Below are 24,105 nucleotides of genomic sequence, written 5' to 3'. Positions count from 1 at the left end.
ATTTTAGATTTTGATTTGTTTTTCTTATAATCGTGGTATTCAAACTAATTTGTGCGCACCTTGATTAATTTAACGGGAATCTGTTACCTTTCACCAGCACAAATATCGAATAACTCTGTCCACCAAGACTTGGACAGATGGATAAAAATCACCTAATATTTTTACTCCAATGAAATTTGAACTTGCGACCTCATGATTCTCAAATAATTTTATTAGGCCGTACTCTTGGATCGTAGACAAGGGATCATTGTTGGTTTCAAGCACCCTAATGACAAATGATGCACTATTCTTTACTTTAGTCCTAAATTATTTTTGTTTTCTCATTTCAGATGACTTGTTAAATTTAATGCTTAGTATCTAATTGACTCTGCTTTGGCATAATTAATTACACTTTAATAAGGCAGTGTCTTGAATCTATATCTGCGATTGTTTTCTATTCACTGAGGAACTTATTTTTACGTTTATGTGGTAGTGCAAGAACTCTAAAGACAATGAAATTTCACGCCATTTCATAGAGAAAATGATAAAAATAGTCACTGGTGCTTTAGGTAAGTTCAAAACAGTGTCCTAAATATATGTTTGAGCAGTTTAATCCCTTGTCAAAATTGAGTATGTCTGGTGTCGGTCAAACATTTTCATCAAATTTTGGTGGTTAGATTTAAAAGGAAACTGTGGCAAGAAAGTCCATCAAATCCCAAAAACTGCAAAATCAAAAAATGCAGCGGAAGAAAGAAAATAATGGCAAAAATACACCCAAAAAAAAAAAATACACCAAACACTTAAAATAGAGCAAACATAGCAGAAACTACAAGCACTAGACTTTCAAATGTGAATTTTCGTTAAACCTTTTTTTTTTTTTTCAAGATTCTCGTAATATTTAACAGGTTGCTATATATTTGACGAAGATTAAAAGTTCTCACATTTAACAAATTTACAGAACTAAAACTGCTCAAAAATATATTTAAGAAATTATTTTAAACCTACCTCAAATGTTGATTGAACCATCACATGCTTGAATAGTAGTCTTAACTGGTTGCAAATGTTTATTCAAGTATGTCAATCAAAGAACAAAAACGACTAGCTGTTAGTTTTGTTTACAGATTACTCGGCATGACCATGCCCGAGGCAGATCAAGCGCAAAAGCGAACCCAGAATTTCAAGTTTGAGTTGTACTAAGCGATCTCAAGTTATTATATAATAATAATTAGATTCAATATGAAATATTCATAAATATTTAGTTGATTTCTTAATATACAAACACGGTACGTGTGTTCTCAAATCCGCACGATATCTGCTAGATCCGCTACTAATCAATGGCAACTTTTTTGTGTTGAACTAAATCTATTGCTTTCGACTTGAAATATGTATATATACGAGGAAAAAAATAAAATGTATTGATAATAAGATCACACTTATTTGTATCATTGCTACACTAAATACACTAAATCTTGAATTTGCTTATATTTGCATATGTTACTTCCTTTTCATTGGTAATGATAATGTCCTAAGTGATTAATGATTAGTGATTCGACTCAACCATACTGAAAGTGCCTCCCTGAAAGATTTTTAGGTCGACCTTCATTTTTTATTAGGGTAAATTACACTGAAGATCCCTGTAATATGACTCAATCGTAAATGCGTCTCTCTCATATTTTAAAACCAAACACTTTCGTTCCTATGAAAATCTTACAAAAATAACTTGATATGTACATGTTACTAGGTGCTCAAGTGTTTAGTTTTGGAAAACACAAGGTATATCTATAACAAAGTACTAAATATATTAAAATATAATTAATAAAAGACAAATTAAAATTGTAAGTAAACCTAGTCTGATATTATTTTGTGTAAAATCTCCATTATATAAGAGGTGTTTATGTGTTTTAGAAAAACAGAAATAACATTATTATATTTGTGTAGGATCCATAGTATAGGATGTGTAAGTAATTGACTTTAAAATACAAGAAGTGTATCTACAATTGAGTCATAGTACAAGGGTGTCCAATTTAATTTACCTTTTATTTATTTTGTACTCAAATATTTCATCTAATTTCATGTTAGTCCAACCAAGACTAAATTGAGCATGAGAGAATAGGTCAATTGTAAGTAACCGGTCGCTTCTCAAATGCATACAAGATGGTCCCTTATCAACAAGGATTGCGGTGGAGTTGTAAGTACTCATTCGTCCTTAACCAGAGGTCTGGTTTCAAGCCCTGCTGGGTACAGAGTCGCCTGTGTTAGGGAGCGCTTTATCCCCAATGTGGGACTTCCCAGCGCGAATTCGGATTCAGTCGGGGCCTCAACGCCGATACCAGACACCCGGGGTGTTTGGGGGTTGGGGGGGGGGGGGTGTTGGAAACCAAAAAAATACAAGATGGCATCTGAGTATATGGTGAATAAACTGGTCCTGGCAAAGGGCAGGATCAGCTTAAGTTGAACCATGGGAGAATCTCCATCCCTGTGCAAGCAACAAAGGAAAATTGCACACTCCCTACGCAGGAATTATCCTGTTCAGGTTCAAAGGGTTCTTTCTCAGCCTGATCAGTCAGCATTTGAAGCTGACACAGACACCCCCGGTGCTTTCTCGTGTCAATAAATCGAAGATATAAGAGACTGAATACAAGAAAATAGGCGATATCTTATTACTAACAAGGATAGTTTCTTTGAACAAGGCTGTTGTCTCAATTTATTTAACATAACCAAACTAGATACTTACCTAACACTTGATACTGAAGCTCCTTCTACCTCCTCCTTGACTGGCCTATGGAGTTGTCACCACTTCAGAAAGCTCTGAGCCAGTTTACGATCTTTATATAGTCCTGAAATTGTATTCTTCAAGGTAAGCGATGGAGCTTAGTGAGGAATACAAAAAGTTTCTGCATTATGTTGCAAGGTAACCGCTGCAACTATTTTCTTGAATGCTCCCTTTGTTCCATTTTATATAACACTCTTTCCTTTTTTGTTCGTTTAAAAGAGAATGACAGCTTTCTATTTTTGGAAAACTCTTTAACATTCCAATTTTACCCATAATGACATGCTTTTATAGACTTAGAAATATCATGGTATGTTTATGACTGAAACTCCAAAGGTACTTTTGGTAATCAAAAAGTCTCTTTTTCTTTATTAAACTCCATTCTGCTAAAACATCATTTAGGATGAAACGGAGGGATTAACTCTTTCGGAGCTTAAGGAGGGATAAGAAAAGTATCGTGTTGTGTTGCAGGCTAATACAGGTAATCATTTCTTGGATAAAACATATTTTTACCTTTAAAGAACTTGGAGAAAGCAACACTCACCTTTAGCTCTTCAAAGAGTTGATGTAATTTTCTGGCAAGTAGATTTCACCACCGACCTCACCATGTTGTTCCCCACTAATGGTTTTTTTAGCAGCTTGAAACGCCGCACTCATAGCATCCATGCCGCGCTGAATGGCTTCCTCTTCACTTCCATAACCATGATTTTCAGCATACTTCCTTATATCTTCGGTTATTTTCATAGAACAAAACTTAGGCCCGCACATGGAGCAGAAATGTGCCACTTTAGCACCATCGGCTGGTAAAGTTTCATCATGGAAGGACATTGCAGTAACGGGGTCCAATGACAAAGCGAATTGGTCCATCCATCTGAACTCAAATCTCGCCTTGCTAAGTGCATCATCCCATGCTTGAGAAAGTGGGTGACCTTTTGCTAGATCAGCAGCATGAGCAGCTATCTTATATGCTATTACCCCCGCCTTCACATCATCGCGATTAGGCAGACCAAGATGCTCTTTTGGAGTGACGTAACACAGAAGTGCGGTCCCGAGTGCTCCTATATTGGCTGCACCAATGGCTGAGGTGATATGATCGTATCCGGGAGCTATATCAGTCGTCAATGGTCCAAGAGTGTAAAACGGTGCTTCATTGCACCACTCTAGCTGTTTTTGCATGTTCTCGGGAATTTTATGCATTGGAACGTGTCCAGGCCCTTCATTCATAACCTGAAACCAAAAACAATGTTTGTTACTAAAGTCTTACCAGTTACAGTCAAACCTCACTATAACGGCGTAGTTTGTCCGGATATTTTTTGGCCGCTATAGCGAGATGTTGTTATAAAGAACATATAAATAACACAATGTGAAAGTCAGTTGCAAAGAAACTCGGCCGTTATAGTGAAATGTTGTTATAGGGAAATAATTGTTATAGAGAGGTCTGACTGTACAAGGTAGCTCAAAACTGATATTCAGGTGAAGCAATAGTCAGAAATAGAGGCTAATCAAGTGATGATATATAATTCTATATGCTTTCTAATTTATGAAACAGAATACCCTCAAACTATGCAAGAGTTGAGATTTTAAGGAGAGAAATAGGAAAAAGAAATATAAATTTAAGTTAATGATGAGAAGAGTAAAGATAAAGAGAGAGGTACATGACATTGCACTCCGGAATCAAATCAATAGGCTAGCTTCACAATCTAGTGCACCTTGAATTTGAAAGTGAAAAAAGCACATGGAAAGTTTCTTCATGCTTCGTGAGAACTAAGATATTTTTCTGAACAGTTTTCTTGTCCAGTAACAAGACAAGAGATGGTTTTTATTAAGTAGACTTTAGATGAACACATTTGAGATGGAACATCAACTCTGTGCTACAAGTTAATAGGATAGTAGCAATTAGCAAACTATAGAATATTGTTACCTGTACATCCTTTTCCCAAGCTCGGCGAGTCAGCTCCCCTTGAGTCAAGAGCTCAGCGAACTGAGCAGTGTCATTTGCATCATAAATTGAACCAGGTCTCAGTCCATCACCAATCGATAACGATATATCATACTGATTACAGATGTCAAGTATATCATCCCAATGTTCATAAGCGAAATTCTCCTTGTGATAAGCTAAGCACCACTTTGCATGAATGGAGCCTCCACGAGAAACAATCCCGGTCATCCGTTTTGCTGTCAGTGGGATGTACCTAAGAAGGACTCCAGCATGGATCGTGAAGTAATCAACCCCTTGCTCAGCTTGTTCAATTAAGGTCTCCCTAAAAACTTCCCAACTCAGATTCTCAGCAATGCCGTTTACTTTTTCTAGTGCTTGGTAAATTGGCACAGTGCCTACTGGTACAGCAGAATTACGCAAGATCCACTCACGAGTCTCGTGGATGTGACGACCAGTAGAAAGATCCATAATAGTATCCGCACCCCACATTGTTGCCCATTGAAGCTTGTGAACTTCTTCTTCAATTGAGCTTACAACGGCAGAGTTTCCAATGTTGGCATTAACTTTCACTAAGAACTTTCTTCCTACTATCATAGGCTCCAACTCAGGGTGCTTCTTGTTTGAAGGGATGATGGCACGGCCCCGAGCAACTTCTGACCTCACAAACTCCGGATCCATTTTTTCACGTGCAGCACAGTATGCCATTTCCTCAGTTATGATTCCCTGCCTAGCATAGTACATTTGCGTGTACCTTGGTCCTCCTAACTTCTCCCTCCTGTTAATCCACTCCTTCCGCAGCTTGGGAAGTCCTATTTAGATGCATTATTATTAGGTATTTTTTCATTTCTGGCCCATCGGCCCAAAATTAATTACAGGCGCTAGGCAAGAAATACATTACATATACACTGATTATGTATAATATGTATATTATATGTTTATACTTAATATGCAAGACATGTACATTTACCGCCTATTATTGTTTTGGACGGTTCAAAAAGGTAATTAACTATTATTATATAAATAGATTGTGTCCTAAATCATAATGTTATATAAATCAAGACATTTAGCTTAATGTTTCATTGGACATAAAGTACAAACAACTTTCACTCAAAAGGTTGTCTTTATAAGTCATATCTGCCAACTCAGCCAAAGAATGCAAGACTAGAACAGGTAAAAAGAAAACAAACAAAAACAAATGTGGAAATTGAGAGCTAATAATACAAAAGACAACTACTACACATCAATCCCATATTAGTTGGGGTCGACTATATGATCACTATCTATATCGCTCCATTTGAACTTGTCTCAAATCCAATGTTTAAAAGAATTAGGTTTATAGCACTAGGAGTTTTTTATATTTTTCACTAGCATATAAATCTCTAACAAGACTATAGTGGATGTTGGACTTAAAGTAAACATACCTACATGACTAAAACTTAATCCCAACTAATTGGTATCACCTATATGGATCTTTTTAGAGCTAATAATGTTCCAGAATTGTTTCAAAGAAGAAAAAAATGATGAAAACCCAAGATCAGATAATTCAACTTCCAAGAATTGCAAATACACAGCTGAAAATGACCAAATTAAAGCTGATCTATAAATGGGAATAACAGATGAAGGTTAAGTGAATGAGGTATTAAAAAGATCAAAGAAAAGAACAACAAATTAAGCAGATACCAGTCACATATATCTAAAAGATTATTGAATATTCTACACTAATCCTTGGTTAAGATATTATCATCAAAAGGAACAAGGGAGATATAGTTAATAGGCATACCAACATGCGGATCTATATCCTGAGGACCACTAGTATCATAAGTGTCAAAATGTGTTTCATCCCCGGAAAGATGGATACGTCGAAATGGGACTTTGAGCACATGACCTGTTTTTTCATGCACAACTTCACTGCAAAATGCACATTCAGCTAATAAACATCTTCTAATAAACATCTTGCAAAACCAATGGGCTTAAAATTTTGCAATAAAGCATATATGTACTGCTGCATTTGTGCTGTGAAGCTCTACATCACAAAAATATTTGATCTCAAAAACAGGATATACAAGGATTATACTTCACTTGAAAAATAAGGCAGTCACCTGCTATAATAGTGTTTTGTCAAACCACTGAATAGTGCAAAAAGTCTTTACTCTGCCAACGTTTATAAGTTAAATCCTTAATAATAAGTCAAAGTGTCAAACCCCCAAGTTCTATACAATTTGTTCCGAAGAAAGATCTTGAATGCTTAGCCACTTCACTCGAGCTATCAAAGAGATGTTTCAATAATATAATATTGTTACAAATTCCATATACTGAATCCTCAATAGATATTGTTTTCTCGAAGAACTACATAACCAAAAACAGGAGGGATTCCAGGCAGACCTGTATTCTTTGGAGCTTTTCGGGAAGCATTCTTCAAACGATGGAAGTGGCAGGAAATCAGGAGCATTAGGATCAACTGTGTGCTTTGGCTTTGTCTTCTCTTTATTATTAGTACTGGGAGGATCAAAGGTTAGTGTGGCTCTAGGGCTTGAAAAGGAATTGAAACACGTCTCCCTTTTCCTTGTAACAGCAACTTGCCCTCTCAAATCGAACCGTGGCAAGAAGGAACTGCTTGGAAAATTTACTTGTGGATGATGGTTCCCATTCTTGCATAGGAGTGATGTCAAAGCAGTTTGGACGGACGCCATTTTTCTACGCCTGGATAAGGATATCAAAGCAATTATGTCACGAATTAGGACTATAAAATTCATCCATACATAAGCAGACAGGGAAAAAACATATTTAGAACAAGTTATGCTTGTAATGATACAGCAAAAGGTTAGTGATGCTACAAATAGAATATCATAAACCAACACACGAAAAGAATCCTGGAGAATTCAGAATTCGTAGCTAAATCATAAGTTATAGAAAAAAGTATTTTCTGTAGTTTAAGTATTCACTCCCTTTGTTTAATTTTGTGACATTGTACTTTTTAGTTTGTTCCAGAAAGAAATTCCACTTTTCTACTTTGGGAACAATTTAACTTTAAACTTCTCATTTTACCCTTAACATGCTTTTATTGCCACATAAATGAAATAACATGTTCAGAACCATAAGTTTTAAAAGTTGTCCTTTCTAAAACTTTGTGCTCAGTCAAACACCACCACATAAATGGAACGGAGGGAGTACTAGATTTGGGCACGTCCAATGATGGCATTCTAGTTTTTTGAGAAAGGTAACAGCATATTGATCATCAACACAAAGGCTAGCTGGAAACTACGGCGTTCTAATTTATTGGTTGTGTTTGGAAGATCATTCCAAGAATCAAAGGCAGATGCAATATCAAATCAACGGGTTCAGTGGTAAAAACATAAGCATTGAACCATCAAATTTTAAATCCTAGATCCACCTTTACCGAGTATTAGTGTCTTTCTAGGAAGAAGTACACAATATGCACCTTTTGCCAGAACAATAAGAATCTTGGAGGGGGATGATGTGGGAAAATTTGATTTCTTAAAGGAAGCACAAATCAATTCAATTGACAAAATATAGGATCAGGAATCTCAGATGACATGTTACTGTATCTTATTTTCCTTAAATTTTGATAAATCAAAATCTAGTCTTTATACTGGATGCAAGTAGTACTTAACTAGATGACATGATATACCCATATATATGAAGTAAAACCAAACAGAGCAATACACTAGTATGATACCAAAATAGCTTAAGTTCTATGTACTGATGAAGTAAAAATATTTACATAATCAGATCATGATAATCATTAATTGATTACCCAGTAAAAACGAGTCATCACATTTTACACTACAGTAATAGTGAAAAATTCTTTATATAGTCAGCTTTACAACTTAATTCCAACGAAAATTCCCTCCCATCAGAACAAAAACCAAGCCATATTTTTTTTTTTTTAAGGTGGTTTCCTGGTTAGGTTCAGCCTCGACTATTCCACGAGGCCTGTTACCTCCTATCAGGATAGGTATCAGGTAACTTTGAGCCCGTTTGGCTTAGCTTATAAGTTGCTGAAAATAAATTTTTTTTTAGTGTTTGGCTAGCCAGCTTATAGGCCATTTTATGCTTAAAATAAGCCGTAGCCCAATTTTTTTTTTTGGCTCATGTTGTTTTCGAACCTTATGTTCGCTTTTTTTTTTAATTTAAAACGGCCCTTTATTTACCAAAGCTTAAGACATATGAGAAAAATTGTCTCCGCTAAGATTTGAACCTTGATTTCCAAGATTTTCACCCACTTCATAGTTGATTTGGCATGACTACTTGGCTACTTTTCCATCAAATTTATTTTCTAAATAACCAGCCATAAATTCAGTGATTTTAAAGTGACAAAAAAAAAATACTCTTTTTAACTTTTGCATAAAAATTTTAGTATTTTGAATGAATATTCCAGAAGTATTTGCAGATACAAAAGGAAGGGAAGTAACGAATATACAGAACACAGAGAAACGTATAAATTAACTTAATCTACGTTGCTCAGATTCTCCAAAAATAATGTCGTACCGTGGAATCTTTCAAAAATATATTCCCTCCCCTATTTATAGGTTCAGATTTCGAGAATAAAACAGGAAAATGATTCACCGCAATTTGTACTATACCCCTTAAATATTTTAAATTATTACTTATATAAATTATTTAAAAACTGTATGTCCAAATTTACGATCAAAATAAAGAAGTTTGACTTTTGAAATTTAAACTGTACCACATCAATTGAGATTACATTATTTTTTAAAGATCCGATACGTACCTATAAAGCTTAATAGTTAAATGAGAAAAACGAACCTCAAACGAATGAATTAGAGCTCTTCGTTTCCCTTATCTGTTCACAAGCAAATGATCAGAATTGAAATGAGTTATTTCCAATATCTTGTTGTGCTGTCTTATAGGGATTTCTTTCACTCAAAATCAAACAAATAAGCTAAGAGCTGACCTGGCTATTTGATTGGGCCCCACGGCCATTAGATATTTTTATGGGATTTTATGGAAATAGTCAGTCCAAAATACTCAGTATAACAAATTAGAGTAAATTTCTCAATTGATTGGGACCATTGTTTTCAGGAGCGTTTTCGGGGCGAGCTTCGGGCAGGACGTACTAAAAATGCTTAAAAGGCAAAATAAAGCGTAGATTCGAGAGGGCGTACGCCTATAATTTAGAAGCGTAAGAAAAAAAGATATGCCCGGCGTAAGGTGTACGCTCCGGGCGTTAAATTTATTTTTATTTTTTAAAAGTATTTTTGCTGTACATTATGATTTTTATTATTGGTGTGATGGTATTTATACTTTATGATCATGTTTTGATGTTGTAGTGATATTTCTTAAAATATATAAATAAATAAAGCAACTCTCGCACAAAATAATACTGTCATAAATAGTGTTTTTAGATGATTACGTCTAGAATTGATATGATAGAGATTTCATAAAGACTATGTTCTTGAAGCAAATTTATTCATTTTTGGTCATTGTTCTTACACTTTTTGTCCTTCACTGGAAATCTTTGTCGGCATTCTAAATTCTAATTCATATTTCATGTAGGACCCAACCAGAAGTCTAGAAAATATTTGCTTGGGATCATTTTTTATCTCATCAAAACTTGAAAGTTCTTGTTCGCCGGGAAAGTTACTAATTAGAAAATCACAACTCAAAACATAGTGATGTATCTAAACATTGATGTAAGATATAAATTGTACCATGCCACTCATGGTTTTTTTCACCAACCAAAAAAAAAAAAAAAAAAAAAAGAGAAAATTCAAGGTGTGTGTTGTTCAATTTTTTATTTTAATAAATAAACCACAAACTTGAATTTGTAGATTTACTTGAATGCTGGAATGTGATACGGGATGTGGATGAATTTTCTGTATTATTACGTTTAACTAAATTCATAAAAACAGAAATTTAAAAAAGAAAAGTAAAAAGTAGCACAAAATAACAATTGAATTCCTACCTTACGGACTACGTTGAATAATTTATATTAATTAATATGATACGAGATTTTCTTTTAAAATATTTCTTCCATGAAAGGATTACAAATTTAGATTTTCGTATAGTTACTGTTAGGGTTTTGCCCTGATTTTTTTATCATATTTGAGTTTTACTTTTCTTTTGAATTATCATAATTGCTTTTACTTTTCTTGAAAAGAAAATATATATCTTTTCCATATTTGATTATTTCTTGTCTTGGAAGAAAAGTTTTGAACATTCATAAATTAAAGACCTCCTTACCACGACCATAAGACAATAAAGATTCACAATCTACTCATTAACAAGTTTTGTTTACGAGAGATTATTCTCTTAATAAGTTTTATACTTTTTATAGTAGTTTTCCCAATATGTAGGTCACTTGATCAAACTATATTAAATATTACGCTTCTTTTAGTATAATTTTTTTTGTCGTATTGCCGTTCAAGATTTGCAATTGTTAGATTCCACACGACTCCCTATTATTTTGATATAAAGGATGGAAATGCTTAGCTTACTAAACCAGCAATAGCTTACTAAACCAGCAACAACGGAGTAAGCTTCCATATCCGTGAGATCGCTTTCCGCCGAGAGGAAAACTTGTCGTTCTTTGAGCTTGCCGTTAAAGAGTAAGATGCTGAGGACGACGGGGGAGAGGCTGATGCGGCGGAGGCATTTTCCTTGGATAAGTTGAGGTACTTTTGCCAATTATCCGACCCCGACACTGAATCCACCGCCCTTCCTCCTGTCGAGGAACCGACGTCTTCCATATAATAGATTCCTTCTTGTAAACTTCAGTAGATTTACAAATTAAATTTGTGAGTTATTTTTTAAAATCAAACAACGCACACCTTTAATTTTACTTTTTTCTTTTTTGAAAAAGCATAACTGGCATTGTACAGATATATCGTTTTACTACATTGTCAAGTAGAGAAAGAGGAAAATTTTAGTTACATTTTCAAATACAACACTGTGTTTTGAGTTGTGATTTTCTGATAAGTAGCTTCCCTAGGGAACATGCACTTCCTAGTTTTGATGAGACCGAAAATGATTTCAAGTAAATTTTATTACTAGGATACTAAATCGGTTCCACATGAAATAATATAAATTTAAAATGCCAAGAAAATTTTTCCGTGAATGTAGTTCATTATCGACAATAGTGACTTTGGAAGATAAACCACACAAGCTGAATAACATTATTGATACTACAAAACAAAAAAAAGTGACTTTAATACAGAACTTTTATTTGAGTGAACATTTGAGAAATTTACCTATAATTCTAGTAGTGAGCAATCATGCATCTCAAATATCCAGCAAATTGCACTCCTCAGTCAGGGTACTACTTGTCCTGTAGTTTTTAACGACAACAACGCCCTGATCAGTTTACGCACATTTCAACGATTTCACTGATTACTTATTACCTCCTAGTCTACTGAAACCTACTCATATAGAAAGAAAATGTAGAATTTTGAGACTTGCATAGATAAGAACATGATGATAGCATTATTTTTAGGCTAGAAAATGACAATTGCCAAATGCAAAGTGTGCCGACAAAGATCAAAGACTAGCTGACTGGCTTTATTGATCCAAAATAAAATCACTTTGCATCATAATTTCCTTAACTTAGTGACCATTTGAAAAATTTACTCTAGATAATTCTAGAAATGTGCAATCATACATCTCAAATCATTTGCGCACACTTCTACAATTTCACTAATTACTTATTATTTCCATTTCTATTGAAACTTACCCATATAGAAAGAAATTGTAGAATTTTGACACCTGCATAGATGATGATAGCATTATTTTTAGGCTAGAAAATGACAATGGCCAAGTGTTAAAGTTGCTGACAAGGATCATAGAGTAGCTGCCAAAAATGATGTGATAAAAAGATGGTGAAAATAGTGAGCAAAGATGCTCAGGGTCCATTAAGGCTAGTGTCTGTCTCTTTTGTAGTCTTCTTTGAATAGACTAAAGGCATTAGTTGATAATAATATCAGAAAGCAACAATTGTGATATTTTGGGTGCCTCACAAAATATCATCAACAGGATTCTGTCATCTACACATTTTGCACTATGGAGGGAACATGTCAAAACACTTAAAACTATTACTGTTTTATGAGTTTTATACCTAAATTATTGAGTCTTCACGCTCAAAAGTTCCTCCCAAAGAATTCCGAGTGGCAATGCACGTGGACCTTTTTTGAGCTAATAGGTTGGAAAACCCCCCTAAATTATCACTGTTATGCAAGTTTCATACCTAAACTATTGAGTATTCACAAATTTCCTAACATACCATGAAATAATTTTAGCACGTGAACTCATTTTAAGACTTTTTTCATCTCCCACATATTTTGTCATACATTTAATTGGGGGTTCTTTAATCTAAAGGGAATTAGAGAAACACTCAATAGTTTAGATATGAAACTTCATGATGATAGTTTGAGAGTTTGTAACCTATTCATTCTTGCACTATGCCATGCAACAACGGTATTTTGTTCTCATGTTACAGCCAGAAGCCATTGGACTTGCCAACTTGTCATGAAAGAAAGTTGAAGCATTTCGGGCCAAGAAGAAAAGTAGATTTATTGATGCTAAAATAGTAGGCTTCTCAATTGATAATAACTTATTATCCTACATTCGATACATAAATGTAGGCTTCTCAATTGATAATAACTTATTATCCTACATTCGATACATAAATGGATACATACAACCGTTCTATTGGCGCTAAAAAGCACCAAAACCTAGAAGGGAAGCAGAGGAAGCGAAAAGTGCATCGGGAGATCAGCAGTCGGGAAAGGGGGTCGCATGGGAGGTTGCGGGGGAGAATGGAAACAGCAACTCCCCAACAAAACTTGAATCCGCCAATACAGAATGTTTCCCAAAGTCCTGAACAAAAGAAGATCAATATACATTACAATCTTTGTTGCAGAAAGAAAGAAAGAAAGAAAAATCACATTAAAAATAAGTAAGTGGAGAGTTTGCGAGCTTATAGGGGTGTTGTTCTTACACATTTCTGTGGGGGTCTTTGTTGCTCGGACTCTTCAAAGATGTGCCAATTGAGTGCCGGATCCTCCAAAAATAATGCAACTTTTGAGGATCCGATACGGGTGCAACAACATTTCTGGAGAGACCAAGCAACATAGGTAGGGGTAGAGTGAAGGTGGATGGATAAATTTAGCGTCCTTTGAAAAAACATGAAAAGATAAGAGACATTTGTTACATTTTACCTCCAGTTTGAAAGTAAGGAAAAAGATGAGAAAGGAAGAATAGAAGCTTTCCCTCTCCTTTATAGGTGACAAATCTCGAAATATTAAGAGATGGAAAAAAACTTTCAAGCGAATTCATCTTCTAGCGGTTGAGCCCCAGTAAATCTCTAATCTAATACACCATCAAGGGGAAAACATTGGTCATTTTAGGGTGTGTTTGGTATGACGGAAAATGTTTTCCTGGAAAATAAATGGATTTCTCATTTATTTTCTGGTGTTTGGTAAACAAGCAGAAAATATTGTCCCAAAATCATTTTATATAATCTAGACAAACACTATGGCGGTGGAGGTGGTGTATGAGAGTTGTATGGCGTGGGGGTGTGCTGGGGGGTGGGGAGAAGACAATTAATGCGGAATGTCACTAATAGAATTTGTTTTCTCTACTTTCACTAAAGAAGCATTTTTAAGGAACTTGTTTTCCTAGAGAAATTATTTTAAATTTTGACGAAATGTTTAGGATACCACACAAACCCTTCAACTCACTCACTTTATGGTAAATCAACAATATCTGCCCTAGTTCCCAAACACAGGACGAGATTGTACTCAACAAGCATGACACTAATTCTATTGACTATCATATCAATAATTGCAGATATCATAATTGATGCTCTAAGGAAGACAATCAAACCTCTAAAGTTCATCCTTTGCCGAATCGGCTTTGGCAGAGTCTGACTGAACAGGCTTATCACGATTCTTCTCGATAAATTCGATGATCGCCTCTTTTGTTCTCTCACCGTCGTACTGTGACAAGTTACCAGAGGCAGATCTGAAGTATATAGTAGGGAATCCCTGAACGTCGAAGTCACCTTTCGGGAGATCATTTGCGGTTGCGTCCTGTAAATGGAAATTAAGTGAGGAAATGACCAACAATGAACACAAAAACTAATATATGTCCCGTGTAGAGACGACAAAATTTGATATGTAGCCCAAATTGATTCACAAAAACCTTGTCAAAATATTTTCAAAAATATTTTTTTATTTGACATATTATATATAGCCATAATAAAGATAAAAATAATTTTATTAGGTACTTAAAAAAATATAAAAGAACAAACAAAGAAATTAAAAACTTAGTAAGTTGGGCGGGTTGTGCTATCACCCGCTTTTTAGCCAACCCATTTCAGCCTAGATAATTTTTGGGCGGGTTACTACTCAGCCCATTTTGACCAGCCCAACCGGCCCATTTGACACCCTTAAGTAAAAGTTGAAATCAGCTAATAGATACTCTAACAAAGAATGAAGGAGATAAATGCGTCAAATATCTTTGTTTAGTTCATAAAGAAATTCTTACCAGTTTAGCAATCAGAATATCTGGATCGCTTTCAAATGATACAGCCACTTCATCCAAAATTGGAGCTAGGCTCTTGCAGTGACCACACCAAGGTGCATAGAACTCTAACAGTACTGCGCAGACCACAAAAAAAGAATCATTGAGGAGAGCACAGTTATTGTTGTAGTCAAACCCACCGACAATAACCTGATAAACTGCTCCCTAAAATCCCTCTTTCTCCATCACATCTAAGAAACAAGGGGCCTGTTCGCTCAATAGGTGGAAAAGATAAAATGGTAAAGATTGTCTATACCTATAGTCTAAATTCTATATTGCTCGGACTCTCCAAAAATGTGGTCGCACCCGTGTCAGATCCTCCAAACATGCACTACTTTTCGAGGATCCGACATGCACCCAACGGCATTTTTGAAGAGTTTGAGCAACGTAGTCTAGAATCGACCAAAAAATGTTATAGCCACAGTAGGATATTTGAAGCTCTTCTTTATTTCTTCTGTCAGCACTTTATATCCCAGTTCATATTAAAGATATCCCAAAATAATCTTCTCATTCATTAAAGGATAAAATTTAGCTCCAAATTCATCAAAATGACACCTTCTATACCAACTTTTGGCTCATTTCTCAACGTACACATGTGATTTTTACTCTACGTTCCACAATCACTTAATTCACGAAATCCAGCTCTTCGTCTTACACACTAGTAAAGAAATGTAGAGAACACCAAAGAGGCAGAGACAAAATGGTTCAACAAAGTATCGATCCCTCCCAACCAAAACGTGGAATAGGGAATATGACATGGATAGACACGTACCATTTTTTCCTGAGTTGTAAACCATATCCTGGAGGGTATCCCTAACAACCACCTTAACAGGTTCATCGTTGGTTTCAGGGATGGGCTGCGATTTTATATGTGGCTTCAATTTGCCATCCTGTAATCAAGTGGAAAATAAGTGGACAAAGGTTAGCAAGCCTTCCCTTCAATGCAGAATATTGTTCACAATTGATTCCGGTTTTATTCCAAACATCCAAGGCGATACAAGTGCATGGAGGTTGCAAAATTAGCCCATGAGAACATGACCAGCCCAACCTGCTCAAGTTTTGGGCTAGTCATTGACCCATTCATTAATTAGCTCAACCCATTTCAGCCCATCAAAAATTGAGCTGATATGTAGCCCAAATTAACCCATGAGAAATCTTGTCATAGAAATATTTTTTTTATTTGATATATATAACCATAGTAAAGAAAAGAAATTATTAGGTACTAAAAGATTATAATAGAACAACCAAAGAAACTAAACTTAGTAAGAATTGGGCGGGTTAGGTTATGACCCATTTTTTAGCCCATTTCAACCCAACCCACTTCAGTCCCAAGTAACTTTTGAGCGGGTCAATTACCCGCCCATTTATTAACTCATCCCATTTTGACCCTCGCAAATTCAGCCCAACCTGCCAATTTGACACTCCTACCTTCGACGCAAAATATTGTTGATTACGGTTTTCTTCCAAATATCCAAGATGATACAAGTGCAACATGAAACTACCAACAACCAAAAGAACAGGACTCATCACCTTGTAATCCTTCAAAAAAGCAGCAATGGTATCAGGTTCCACATGGTCCTTAATGTACTTCTGATCATCAGCGTCCATTATGATGATGACAGGTGCCTGTTCGGGCTTCAGTCCGAAGTACTGCATTTCAAACAAAATGAATGTTCAACATGCCTTTTTATGTGATCATGGGTAAAATGATGCGCAAGTAAAATAGTTGAATTTTTTTAACTAACCTCAAAAGCACCTTCACCAGACTCAACATCACCCAAGAGAAAGCTCACACCGGCCCCTTTATAAAGCGCGGCAACATCGTTGTACTTGGACTTAAAAGCATCAAGCTCAGTGCTAAAGTTCACAAATAGGAGTGTCTGTAGATTTGCAAATGTCTAAAAAAAAAAAAAAAAAAACATTAATACCTTATATTTGAAGTTAATCCTAAATATTAGTGAATGAAAACAAAATACTCCCTCCGTGCCAACTATACCCTTAACATCAATGAAGTAGTTCTTTTCAATACTGCTCAATTCTAAAAAAACATCTAATAAATAGGGGTAACTTAGTAAACTATAACTCGTATTTTTTTTTTTTAATGGGCGTGTGAAAAGAGCTAAAACGACAGTTAAAATGAGACGGAGGAAGTAATAAAGGTACGAAAATTGTTACCATAAAATTCATTAGAAAATCATAGAATTGCTCAACATTGAAATATAAGGTCAAATTGCGACACTACAGCTTGGTGAATCAAGTACCTTGGCGTTGGTGCCCTCAAAGAACTTGTTAACATAAGGATGATTTTCTGGGTTATTGTCAAAAACAGTAACAATAGGAATACTAGATTCTGCAATGAACTTCTCCATTGCATCGACTTGAAAATCCTGCAAGAATATAATTATACAGGCAATTAAAGATAATATAAGGCAAGAGTTAAGCCTCAAACCATAATGCAATGACTATCGAAGACAAAATTATACACAGATAACGACAATACCTCAAAATCAACAAAGAGTTCATCAAATGGCTTTAGAAGACGAAGAGTGGGCTTATTGACTGGCCCACCCCGAGGGAGGTGTTTAGCATCAACAGTGTGAGCAAAATCGATCTCAGCTCGCAGTTTTTCAGCTAGTGCTAAATAGTTCTCAAATTTCTCTCCGGATAGGTCTGGAAATATACCGACCTAAAGAAACATAAATCGATTTTAGACAGCAAGAAGCTATGGCATGCAGAGAATAAATTTCCATAATGATGAGATAAAAATCAAATCAGCCAAAATTAATTACGGGCGCTAGCCGAAATATTCAAAACCTATACACTGATTATATATATTATACATATATCATCTGTATATTAACTTAATATACAAAACCTACATGCTGGCTATTATTTTTTTGCGCGGTCCAAAAATGTAATAATCCCAAAATCAAAAGTATCACCACTTACAACAAAGATCTTTTTCTCATCAATAAGGTTTGAGGCATCCTCCTTCGACTTGATTTCAGCAGATGCGGGACCCACTTGTTTCTTCAAATAGGCTACAATACCGGCTGCGTCACGAGGGCCGTTATATTCTTGAACTTTCTTTCCTCCATCCCGCAAGATCTTGATAGTCGGGAAACCCTGGATCTCGTACTGTCCTGCAAGTTCTCTATTGGCTTCATCACTTGCATCGTACTTAGCTAGAACAATTGGAGGGTCGTGACTACTCAGCTCTGAGGCAGCTTTTTCATACTGGAAAGAAATTAAATTTAGCATAAATCAGCGGCATACGTTGAAAATTCCAAGAAAAAAAAGGATTTTTTTTCATTTTTGGCCTGTCGGTTGAAATTAATTACAGACGCTAGCCAAAATTTGATTATGTATATTTTGTGTATACAATATGTATATTTGTACTTAATATACAAAACCTATACATTTGCTGGCTATTATTTTTTTGATCTTCCTCCTTTAAGCACTTTAATGTAGAAAGTAGTACCTCAGGAGCAAGACTCTTACAGTGCCCACACCTGTTATTGGAAGTAGATTATCAGATGCTAATAAATTGAAAGGAAATTTAAAAAAAAAAAAAAAATTTAAAGAGGCTGGACATTTGTTCATTACTTAATTGCTTCTACATTTGATCTATGTTGCTTGGACTCTCCAAAAATGCTGCCGCACCTCCAAAAATGCATTATTTTGGAGTATCCGGCACACACCCTTCGACAATATTGAAGAGTCCGAGCAACATAGCATTTGATACTTTGTTTGTTGATACTTTTAACTAAATCAACAAGCAAACGTTGACCAAGATAGACTGTCCCAGAAAAGAAAAAACCATTAACTTGCAATAACACAAAACACAAAAATAAATCTACTTAAGAGTCATCAGCAGCATGATTTCCAAAAATCCTTGACAGTAAAACCTTATAACCTATAAATAGAAAAACACATAAACAAATCCAGATTCTTTTTATTTTCTTTTTTAAAATATGCATACACATTCTAAAACCAAAAAAAAAACAGCTAAAATGAACAAAACCAAGATTTTCTACAGAAAACCTAATAAACTAGAACATATCAAATCCAGATTCTTTATTTTTCTTTTTTACATCTGCATATAGAGATACTAAAACCCAAAAAAAAACAAAAAAAAAAAAAGCAAACATGAATTAAAGAATAGGTCTTTTAAACAAAAATTAATCAGTCCACAAAAATAAACTACAAAAAAAAGACCAGCAAAAACCCCCCTTTATACCCAAAAAAAAAAAAAAAAAAAAAACCAATCATTGATTATATTCTACACATACAGATTCTTAAAGCAAAGAAATCAACAAAAAAAAAAATCATCTTTTGAAAAAACAAACAGTAGAGTAGTGCAAAAAGGGATTAATTACTAATAAAAATAAAAACTTTATAGAAAAAAACCTTAAAACCCAAAAGATTGATTATCTTCTGCATATGCAGATTGAAAGCAGCAAAAAATGAACTTTAAAAAAAAAAAAAAAAAAAAGAATCTTTTTACAGTAAACAAAAAACCCCAAGAAAATACCCAATCATGACATCTCTCTTCTATTTAAAGATTCAACAAATAAAAATAAAAAGATCAGAAACAAACCCCCTTTATACAAAAATAAATAAATAAACTCAATCATTGGTTATCTTCTACACATACAGATTGAAAACAGCAAAAAAATGAACTTAAAAAAAAAATGTAATGAATTACCAAGGGGCGTAGAATTCAAGAACAATGAAGTTGTGCTTAGAAATAGTATCAGTGAGGTTAGAATGGTCCAAAGTCAACACATATTCCTTTTCTTCTTCAGCTACAACACAAACTGTAAGAAGAAGAGCTGATACAATGACCAAAATGCCACTCTTTCCCATAGTTATTGCTCACTTGTCTGAAGTTAATTTTGAGTCACAGCAGCTCTAATTATATTTATATCTTTGATTGGAAATTGGGAAGGGTGCCATGTCAACATGTTAATATTACGTGTAAAGTGGCCATTGGTATAGGCATGTGTATAGACGTGGATGAATTGAAATTTTATTTTGTGGAAAGGGTCAAATATACCCCTCTACTTTAGTTTATTAATCAATTTTGTTAACGAAAGTAGTCAAATATACTCCTCCAGTTAATAAAGTGTGCATTTATACCTCTAAGTGGATGGAAATCCTGAAATCAGTTGAAATTAACCATTTAACTTAAAAAAATCATGCCCCAATGATTGACCAACGGATTTCTCTGATGGTTTCCTTACATATGCAAACAACATGCCGATGAAATTAGCCATTTCAATTAAATCAATAGATTAACTGGTACTAATTTTGTTAATTTGATCTTCACAATTATATTTTGATGTAGTTGAATGGAGGCGTATTTTCATTTTGCGGAAGAAATCATAAGTAAATTTGTAGATGCTTATTGTGGTGACTAAAATGAGCCTTCAAGATCTATAAAAGCAGCATGTACATTCTAAACTCAAGACTAAAATGTGAAAGCAAAAATGCCACACAAAAGCAAAGCAACACACACAAAAAAAGAATGTCAAATCCTGAGACCCCATATAATTTGGAATTACTGAAGAGTTCCTATATCAAAATCACAGTCTGTCGATAAGCATAAAGTTTGGAGGAGTAGACAATTTTCTGCCTCAAGTCTGTTGAAATCATGGGTCTGGAGCGTGTCAATCGTTGGGACATGCTTTTTTTTTTTTTTAGTTAAATAGTTAATTTCAGTTGATTTGGGGATTTTCATCCACTTAGGGGTATAAATGCACACTTTATTAATGGGAGGGGTATATTTGATTACTTTTGCTAACGGAGGGTGAAGTTGACTAATAAACTAAAGTAGAGAGGTATATTTGACCCTTTTCCCTTTTATTTTTGTCTTCTTACGACTAATTAGGGGTTAAAATGGAAATTAGTCTCCCCTAATTGTTTGTATCACATGTTTCCTCCAATTTTAAAATGTGTACACTTTTTTCGTGTACTATTTTTTGAAGTATAATAGATGGATTTTAATTGTGGTGATAAAATGAAAGGTTGAGCCAACTTGAAGGGGCAGTGTATGTGTTTTGCCATCCTAAAATATTTGTTACTTCTCTCTTTTCAAAATTCAATTTACGTAATTTGATTAATATTTTAAGTTTTTATTTTTTTATTTTTTTAATCACATTGATATGATAAGAATGGAAACTTATAATGTACTTAGGTATGGTTTCAGAATGGTCCAAAGTCAACACATGTTCCTTCTCCCCTTCTTCAGCTACAACACAAACTGCTGCAAGAAGAACAATAGCTGGTATAATCACCAAAATGCTACTCAATCCTCTCTTTGATAGTCATACTGGATCAATTCAATTGTCTGAAATGAATTGAGTCTTGCTCTTACATTTTAGTTACTATATTTATAAGGAAAAAAAGTTGAGAAAGTGACAAAAATGATCCCTTATTTTCGATATTAAGTTCAATATTGTCCTTGAGTATCACTTAAACGGTTTTGGTCCTTTACAACTTGTTTGGATGGTTGTTACCTATTGTATAGTATTGCGTTGTCAATGTAAATACAATGTTTGTTTTGATTGCTATTTAATCGTATCGTATCGTTAAATTTATCGTTATGGAACGACGAAAAGTCTTAACGACCAATTTGGTGTTATCGCGTCATTACTTTTTTTTTTTTCATGTTGCATTTACTTACTATCTACTTTTCTTGTAGGTTTATCCTTCAAATTGTTGATGTCTTAACATTATGTAATGATGAAAAATAATACAATCTATTCAAACACTGTATTCATCAAAATAATATAGTACAATACACTATAATATAATACGATATATTATGAAACAATACGTAACAACAATCCAAACAAAGTGAAGTTTGTCAAAAGTGAGTATGTTTAGTCTTCGTCAAATATTTATCAAACTCTGATCGTTAAATTTGATTAGAACTACAGAAAATAAATTAACCAGAAACACCAAATATTTCTCAAAAATTGCAACATAAAAAAAAAAAAACACTACACAAGAAGTAGTAAAAATTGCACCTTTAAAAGTTATTCCATTGCACCTTAAAAAGTTATTCCATCCTTTTGAAATAGACAAAAATCCTATAAACATGTCCTTTCAAATGTGACTTCTCATTAGATCTTTTTGTTTCGCAATTTCGATTAACTTTAACAATCAGAGTTTGATAGGTATCTGATAGAGACCAAAGATGCTCACTTTGACAAACTTAAAGGATCAAAATTGGTCAGATGATACTGAAGGAACTATTTTAAACTTGCTATAAAAAAATAAGGGATTGTTTTTCTCATTTTCTCGAAAAAAAGTGAGTCAATGGGAAGGGTGCCATGTCAACATGTAAATATTACGTGTAAAGTGGGGATTGGTATGGGTATGTGTTAATACGTGGAGGACTGGAGGTGTTCTAAATTTTATTTTTGTCTTCTTACGTATTAGGTAGGGGTGAAAATGGAAATTGGTCTCCCTCAGCCCCAAGTCCTAATTTACATGATACTCTTGCTTTTCCAAATAGTCTAAAAAAAAAAAAAAAAAAAAAACTTGTGTTTTTTGTATTTAATATCGAGGTCATTTATAATCACACAATTTTAAGATTATTTTAGATTTCATGTTTCAGAAGTTTTATTATATTTTTAAATTTCTTGTCAAGTTAAATACCATCACATAAATTGAGATAGGAGACTGGAGAGTGCTACTTTTTAAAGTGTACATATTTTTTTCATACTCCCTCTGTCCTATTTTAGGTTCCAATTTACATGAACGTTGACTAATAGTTTAAGGAGATATTTTAAGATATATTTTCAAAATCATATTGATATGAGAAGATTCCAATTTATATTTTTCGTATCATTTTATAATATCTAAATTTTAAAGATTAAATTAATCTAATCCTACTTAATTATGAAGATTAATCAAATTGACACCTAACAAGGGGTGACAACTGACAAGTATTCTGAACCGTGGAGCACCGTCCTTTAAAATGTCAACACCTTTCTCCATTCCATATTTCGGTTGATATTTTATTTTTTATTCGAATTTAGTGCTTTACTAGAGTTTAAATAATGTGGCATCCTATTTTAAAGGGAACAAATGGCATTGTGGGAAGCACTTAGCAGATAAGTATGAGAATACTGTTGACTTTGGCTTAGTCAACAAAACACTTCTTCCTAATTTGAATCTTTCAAGTTAATTCACTGACTTAAAGCCTGGTTGGATTAGCTTATAAGTTGGTCAAACTAATTTATAAGTCATTTTTAATTTATTTGAGTGTTTGACAACAATAAAAAATAGCTTAAATTAAATTAAAAAATGCTTAAAATAAGCCAAAACCAAGAAATTACTCAACCCCAATTTTTTTTTTAGCTTAAAAGCCATTTTGGTTTGATCAACAACTTTACCCTTTTATCCCTTATATTTTCTATTAATTTCAATACTACCCTTATTCCTAAAAATCCTTTAAGTACTTTTATCCAAACATGTAACTGCTTATTTATAAAATAACTTTCAGCACTTAAAATACTTTAAGCACTTATACTTAAAAGTCACTTTTTTTCAGCTTATCCAAACGGGCCATTAACTTCTAAAATTTTGACGTAAGATGAATTTAAAATCATTTTGGACTTGTGAAAAATGAGGTTAAGAGTCTTTATTTGGACTAAAGAAAAAATTGGATCTGCATTTCGAACCAAAACAAATCAATCAAGTATTGATACCCTAATTATGATCAAAACTCGTTTCTGGAAAGAAGCAAGAAAAAGCAGGATTGGTATTCATTTTTGTCCTCCTTTTTTTTTATAGTATGTTGCAAAGATAATGTTTGAGTTTACGGCCAAGGCAAGTACCATAT

The 24,105-nt window shown here is 34.1% G+C and overlaps 2 protein-coding genes across 3 annotated transcripts; both read right to left on the bottom strand.

Moving 5' to 3' along the window:
• Positions 1–1,999: 1,999 nt before the first annotated feature.
• On the bottom strand, positions 2,000–9,634 carry LOC132050461 (phosphomethylpyrimidine synthase, chloroplastic). Of its 2 annotated transcripts, XR_009413419.1 has the most exons (7): positions 9,477–9,634; positions 7,071–7,388; positions 6,469–6,596; positions 4,671–5,497; positions 3,294–3,976; positions 2,714–2,816; positions 2,000–2,555 (listed from the first exon to the last, which is right to left on the bottom strand). XR_009413419.1 is itself a non-coding variant. In XM_059441711.1 (6 exons), exons 2-5 carry the CDS (start codon positions 7,376–7,378, stop codon positions 3,296–3,298), a joined length of 1,944 nt encoding a protein of 647 aa, XP_059297694.1. In that variant the 5' UTR covers positions 7,379–7,388; positions 9,477–9,634; the 3' UTR covers positions 2,616–2,816; positions 3,294–3,295. The 2 variants fall into 2 exon arrangements, 1 of the variants encoding a protein (XP_059297694.1); XM_059441711.1 differs by lacking the exon at positions 2,000–2,555 and having other exon boundaries at positions 2,616–2,816.
• A 3,453-nt stretch (positions 9,635–13,087) lies between these two features.
• On the bottom strand, positions 13,088–20,160 carry LOC132050460 (protein disulfide-isomerase-like). Its single transcript, XM_059441710.1, has 11 exons — positions 19,957–20,160; positions 18,730–18,760; positions 18,198–18,485; positions 17,749–17,934; positions 17,510–17,635; positions 16,994–17,128; positions 16,779–16,898; positions 16,021–16,138; positions 15,213–15,325; positions 14,550–14,755; positions 13,088–13,541 (listed from the first exon to the last, which is right to left on the bottom strand). The coding sequence occupies exons 1-10, from the start codon at positions 20,115–20,117 to the stop codon at positions 14,552–14,554; spliced, it is 1,482 nt and encodes a 493-aa protein (XP_059297693.1). The 5' UTR covers positions 20,118–20,160; the 3' UTR covers positions 13,088–13,541; positions 14,550–14,551.
• Between the last annotated feature and the right edge of the window lie 3,945 nt (positions 20,161–24,105).

Source organism: Lycium ferocissimum, chromosome 3, assembly GCF_029784015.1.
Source record: "Lycium ferocissimum isolate CSIRO_LF1 chromosome 3, AGI_CSIRO_Lferr_CH_V1, whole genome shotgun sequence".
NCBI lineage: Eukaryota > Viridiplantae > Streptophyta > Magnoliopsida > Solanales > Solanaceae > Lycium > Lycium ferocissimum.
Note: the sequence above shows the minus strand (reverse complement) of the source record. Positions and strands in the feature narration are given on the sequence as shown.